Source organism: Belonocnema kinseyi, chromosome 8 (assembly GCF_010883055.1).
Source record: "Belonocnema kinseyi isolate 2016_QV_RU_SX_M_011 chromosome 8, B_treatae_v1, whole genome shotgun sequence".
Taxonomy (NCBI): Eukaryota; Metazoa; Arthropoda; class Insecta; order Hymenoptera; family Cynipidae; genus Belonocnema; species Belonocnema kinseyi.
The window spans coordinates 126,207,833-126,213,820 of record NC_046664.1 but is presented as its reverse complement, the minus strand read 5'-3'; the positions used below and the strand labels follow the sequence as shown (position 1 = coordinate 126,213,820).

Genomic DNA, 5,988 nt, shown 5'->3' with positions numbered 1-5,988 from the left:
ATTTCGCACAAGAACATAAAGTCAAATTGAGCTGGGTACTAGATAGTAAATCCAAAATCGCGCAGGTACGAGATAATAGATTTAAGTGCGTTTGTCCGACCTCTACTCTGAGGAATGGAAAATACTGACCCAAGGAGGCGTAGGCGTAGGCGTACTATCAGGGGTCAAATCAGTGACTCCTATTACCCACCGCGCATTAAGTATTAAATCCAATAAATCCATCGGCTTTTAGCAAATGCAAAGCCTGTCCTCTCATAGCCGATCTGGAGCTAATGCTATCCATCTTCTAATACCTTTACAATTTATCTTGCATTACCTGGCAAACCTCTGAAAATTCCTTCTTGCTCTTGAGTCACTTGTCAGTATCTTCTTGGAATCGAAGTACAAAGGATCGCTTTTCGTGTATTGTATAAATTCCTGACAAGAGACTTCAATTCGAAACCCGCTGTGTTATTTTGATTTTGATTTTTCCAATCCGGTAACGTGAAATGTCTGGTGTAGGGCAAAAGAGAAGTGTTGTGTGGCGTTTATTTCGCGAGTGCAATGACGATGCTACCAGGGCTTTATGCAGTTTGTGTGGTGTTAAAGTTTCTCGTGGAGGTTCAGGGCATAAAGCTTCGACGACTCCGTTGTTTGAGCATTTGATTGCGCACCATTCCAAATACTGCGAGACGAACGACATTGAAATTGGAACAAGCAAAAAAAAACAAACAAAGTGTTAAAGAGTGGAGTGAAAATGACACCCGACCTTTACAATTGAACGAAGAAATCGGCAAAATGATTGTTTTAGATCAGGACCCTACAATCTTGAGGAAAGAAGGTTTCATTCGTTTGTTGTCCAAATGCATTCCGCAATACAAACTTCCAGACGAAACTGTTTTTTTTTTCACGGAAGTGATTCCCGGCATGTTTAAAAAAATAAGAAACAAAGTTGAATTAGTGTTGTCTGGAATTAACAGTGAATGGATCAGTGTAACTGTTAGTAGATTTATGTGCAATGTCACTACTAAAATTTGCTTACTAGTGACAGTGTATTGGCTAAGTGCAGATTTTCAGCAACATTCAGTTTTCCTGCCATCGACTGACATTTCCGGGACTCTTGATCGCCTACCCAAAGTAATGGAAAAAGTAAATGAAGCTCATAAAATTTGGACAATCCAAATGGAAAAAGTCCACACAATTTTCACTAACTTTTCAATCGATGAAAGGAAATACACCACGGAAAAGTGTTTTCTTTTTTTAAGAGAATCTTGTTTCACGGAATTCTAAATAATTGCAACGTGCAAGATGTCGTGATAGAATGCACAAAACTTTTCACTCATTTTCAAACGTTTCCAGCTGATCGCCTAAAATTAATCAAAATACTCGACGATGAAAACGTGCAATCCGGTTATCTTCACGTAAACAGGGCAATCGATACTTTCATGCAAGGAGGTTCTACGACGAGTTTATCGATTCTGATAATATTAAGTCACCTGATTGTCATAGAAAGTGGCATAAAAAAGTGGGCTGAGGAAGACAACACACAATACATGTTGTCAACTCTGCAGTGGGAGCTCATAGGAGATGTGGTAGGATTAAAGGATGGATTTGAAAAGGTTGGAACGAAAATGCTTTCTTCGACATCTATGATATCAGAGATCATACCTGTACTAGTACTCATAAAGAGTTACATACAGAAACGGAAGTGCAGTATTTTAGGTTTGTCACTGCAAACAAGCCTGCTGACAGAAATCGGTATTCATCTGGATGACTTGGAGAAAAACACATCCTTTTCGTTAGCAACTGTTTTGGATCCTCGTTATAAAGGACACCCTTTCACAAAGGAAGTCCGAGAAGACATACTAAGAAGTTTAGAATACCACGTGAAATTGGCCAATAATCATCAGTTTGGAAGAATCTAGAATGAAGCTGCAGGAGGAAGAGAAATTGAGAACTTTACAGGACAATCTAATTTCGTGCCAGATTCCCTTGAAAGCTGCTTCGAAGAAATGATGGCAGGCGTTCGACGGGAGGAGGAAAATCAAATGTATGAAAAAGACGAAGTGAAGGAAGAATTGAATATGTTCTTTCTGGACCAACTTTTGAACCAAAAGGAATGTCCCAGGGATTAGTGGTTCAAAAATACAGGACGTTTTCCGAAACTGAGCAAAGTAGCTTTTCGCTTTCTTTGTGCACCGGCTGTTTGTTTGAAGAAGGAAGATTAGTGTAATAAAAATTATGAGAACTTTGAGGAGCTGAAGAAAATATTATTTCTGAAGAACAATATGACGGAGATGAATTTCAAATATTGAGTACTGTGAGTAAGTTTATAAATGCTAATGATTCTTTGTGATTTATTCAAGAATAATGTCAAATCTTGGGAAAAAATTATTAAAAAATTAAGTATATTTTTAAAATATAGCGTGAAGTAGATGTCCCGAAAGGTAGACCCCCAAAATTTTTTTTAAAGTAAAGTTGTGCTAAATTTTGGTAAACTTATGCCAATTTGTGCCGTAAACATTTTTTTGAAAAATCAAAAATTACGGGTAGAATTTTTGAAATTTTTTTTCTAGATCTGCAAGTTTTACTAAAGTAAAAGCAAAAGTTGTGCTAGGCGGCTCGAAGTATACACAATTTTGTGTAGGAAAGAAAAATTCCAAAAAGCTGACCGTTGAAAAAATAACCAAAAAATTTTATTATTTTAAAAATTTGGAAAACCTAAAACTTGTACTGAGTCGTGCTTGATAACTGCAGTCTTTATTCCCTGTGACAAAATTAGGCGAGATCAACAGTTCTCACATTAAAACTCAAAATGTAAAACTGAAAAATCATAAAAGATTCAAAATAGTCAAATTTTGAAAAAATAAAACGTACGCTGGGTTGTGCTCGATAAATGCAGTATTTATTCTCTCTAATAGAATTACGTAACAACAAAAGTTATCATATTAAAACCCAAAATATAAAAATTTTAAAAAAAGAAGAAAAACACAAATTTGAACAAACAAAAATTATGCTGAATTGTGCTCGATAAATCCAGTTAGTTTTTCGAAATTTGATTATTTTTGGGCTTTGTACTTTTTTTGAGTTTTACTTTTTGAGTTTTAATATGAGAAATGTTAATCTCACGCACTTTTGTTATAGAAAATAACGACTGCATCGGCCGAGCACAACTCATTAAAATTTTCACTTTGACAAAATTTGGCTATTTTTGGATCTTTTATGTTTTTTTGAGTTTTAAATTTTCAGGTTTAATACGAGAACTGTGGATCTCAGGTAATTTTTTTAAAGATAATGTCTGCTTTTGTCGAGCACAACTCAGCACAAGTTTTAGTTTTTCGACATTTTTAAAAATAATAAAATTTTTTGGATTTTGTTTTTTTTTAAGACAGGTTTTTATAATTTTTATTTCCTGCACGAAAATGTGTATACTTCGAGCCACCTAGCATAACCTTTCTTTTTGCTATAGTAAGAAGTTGCGGATCTAGAAACAAACAAAACTTTTTTCAACAATTGTGCCCGTAATTTTTTATTTTTCAAAAAACCATTTACGGCACAAATGAGAACAAATTTTATTAAATAAATTGCTCTAACTTTCGATATCTTAGCTGTTAATTAAAATTTGTTTCGAAGATTGTTATTTTCATTTTCATTTGAATGTTTTCTTTAATGTAAAAATTGTAATTTCCAATACAAAATGAAACTAATTAACAAACCACAAAAAATGTACGAAATTCATCTAAATATATGGCAAACGATTTTCTTCTTGTAACTTCAATATTTGAAACTTTGGACTTAGATAGTTTCATAACGAGAAATGAGGAACAAAACCAGTACTTGCTAAAAGTACTCACAAATTATAGAAGACAGTTTCCAAACATTCGATTCTTCTGTTTCGTATTATTGATCCACATTTTTTATACGAAACTGGATCTGCCTGGACGAATAAAAATTGTTTAAAAAATGACAGGCCATTCTGAACAGAATTGACTACACCTCTAAAGCATGAAATATTATGTTTAATTCAAAAAATTCGATTTTAAAAACATGCTTGTAAAAATAATTGTTTAAACAAATTGCATTTTTTTAAACATTTTAAGATGGTTAAAATATTCTTTCTATAGACTATAAAATCAGAAAAATAATTGTATTCTATTTTACTTTATTCTTTTAAGTTATTGAAAAAAATTGATTGAGCAAGTATAAATTGTTTAAATAAATAGAAATTTGTTCAAACTTAGAAGAAATGTACCAAAATTTTACAAGTATTCAATAAAAAGTAGCATCGTGTACCATTTTGAAAAAAAGTGGACATCTCTGGCTCAATGTTTAGAAAGTTTGAAATAAACAATGATTACTTGTTTTAATAATTAATGTGTCAAAAATTATAGTACTAAAAATATATAAACTATTACATTTTATGAAGAAAGTAAAATTATTTTTTACATTTTATTGAAATAAATAATTCTTTTATTATGTTACATTTATTTTAATTTCGCTTAAATGACGTCTGCCCCTATCAATTCTTAATTCAATAAAGAGAAATTATATTCGCCGCAGAAATATGATATATTTTAAATCAAATATATAAATGTTCTAATTTTCCTACTTTCAGATTTCATGATATTCGCACTCGGATAATGTTGAAAAAGAGGACGTAGCTGAATTTTCTAAAGCGGATGTTAAAAAGGATTTACAAATGTCTCTGTCGGATATGGAAATACTTTTTAAGCGTTAAAATATCTTCATGTTTCGCCAATTCGCTTAACGTTTTCAATTTAAGTTGCAAATAAAGAATTAATTAAGAATTCTTTACAAAATGCTATCATATTATTATAATAAAAAAATCTATTATTTTACTTCATAAGATATTAATTAATCATTAATTAATCATAATTAATATTAATTAACTCATAATAACCGTTTCCTTGTCATAGATTTAAGGCTGTTTAAATTAGTCAAATCTTTTAGAAATTGCTGAATTAACTTCTAATTAGCTGAATCATTTTCCTGGTATAAGTTTAAGGAAATGAAAAAAGTGGATGAAAATCGGTTAATATTTCCATTAATTAAGTAAATCTTAATGTGCATGCGAAATTACAAGAACTCTCAACTTGCATTGAAGATATGATCTGATTTTCATCAACAGTACTGTTTAGCACAGTACATATAGAGAAAGACACACCTGTGAGTTATATGTGAATCTTAATTCGCTACTATTTATTACCAAAAAATTTTGAGGAAAACATTGAGATAATTATTTAGAAAATAACAGATTTTATCCACTACACATATGTTTCGTATTTATTTTATTATCTAAATAAAATAAATAATTTATATTTCATTTACGAATCACCTCGAAAATTAAAAATCAATATAATTTCATTATTAAAAATTTTTTAAATTCTCATTTTCTCAATATTGAATTGCTGACATTGAATTCTGATTTTCGGAACGCAATAGGAAAAGTAAATAAAGCGTTCGAAAAAAAGTCAGAAGACGCAGAAAAAAAGGGTTCAGGGCTTCAGGTACTTGACGCCGAAGTTTGCAGTAGGAGAAAAAACGCAGCAGAAATCCGGCCGAAGTTACTGCTTACTGTTTCCTCCGGCGGCCGGGGGAAGCAGGAGCCGAAGTTTAAAACTCGGGTCCGGCAAGCAGGAGGACCTGCCTGTCTGCCTGTTGGTTCAAAAGTTTGTCCAGAAAGAACATATTCAATTCTTCCTTCACTTCGTCTTTTTCATACATTTGATTTTCCTCCTCCCGTCGAACGCCTGCCATCATTTCTTCGAAGCAGCTTTCAAGGGAATCTAGCACGAAATTAGGTTGTCCTGTAAAGTTCTCAATTTCTCTTCCTCCTGCAGCTTCATTCTCGATTCTTCCAGGCTGATGATTATTGGCCAATTTCATGTGGTATTCTAAACTTCTTAGTATGTCTTCTCGGGCTTCCTTTGTGAAAAGGTGTCCTTTGTAACGAGGATCCAAAACAGTTGCTAACGAAAAGGATGTGTT

General features: G+C 32.4%; 1 protein-coding gene across 1 annotated transcript; it reads left to right on the top strand.

The window, feature by feature from the left end:
• The first annotated feature begins 777 nt into the window (after positions 1-777).
• Positions 778-1,904, top strand: LOC117178689. The gene is made up of 2 exons (XM_033370117.1): positions 778-1,128; positions 1,245-1,904. The coding sequence occupies exons 1-2, from the start codon at positions 778-780 to the stop codon at positions 1,902-1,904; spliced, it is 1,011 nt and encodes a 336-aa protein (XP_033226008.1).
• Positions 1,905-5,988: the final 4,084 nt, after the last annotated feature.

What these genes read in the sequence shown, in the direction of transcription:
- LOC117178689 (XM_033370117.1), top strand. Translation starts at nt 778, where the DNA reads ATGATTGTTTTAGATCAGGACCCTACAATCTTGAGGAAAGAAGGTTTC. An exon ending in TACCCAAAGTAATGGAAAAA is followed by an intron (nt 1,129 to 1,244) that starts GTAAATGAAGCT and finishes TCTTTTTTTAAG; the next exon opens with AGAATCTTGTTTCACGGAAT.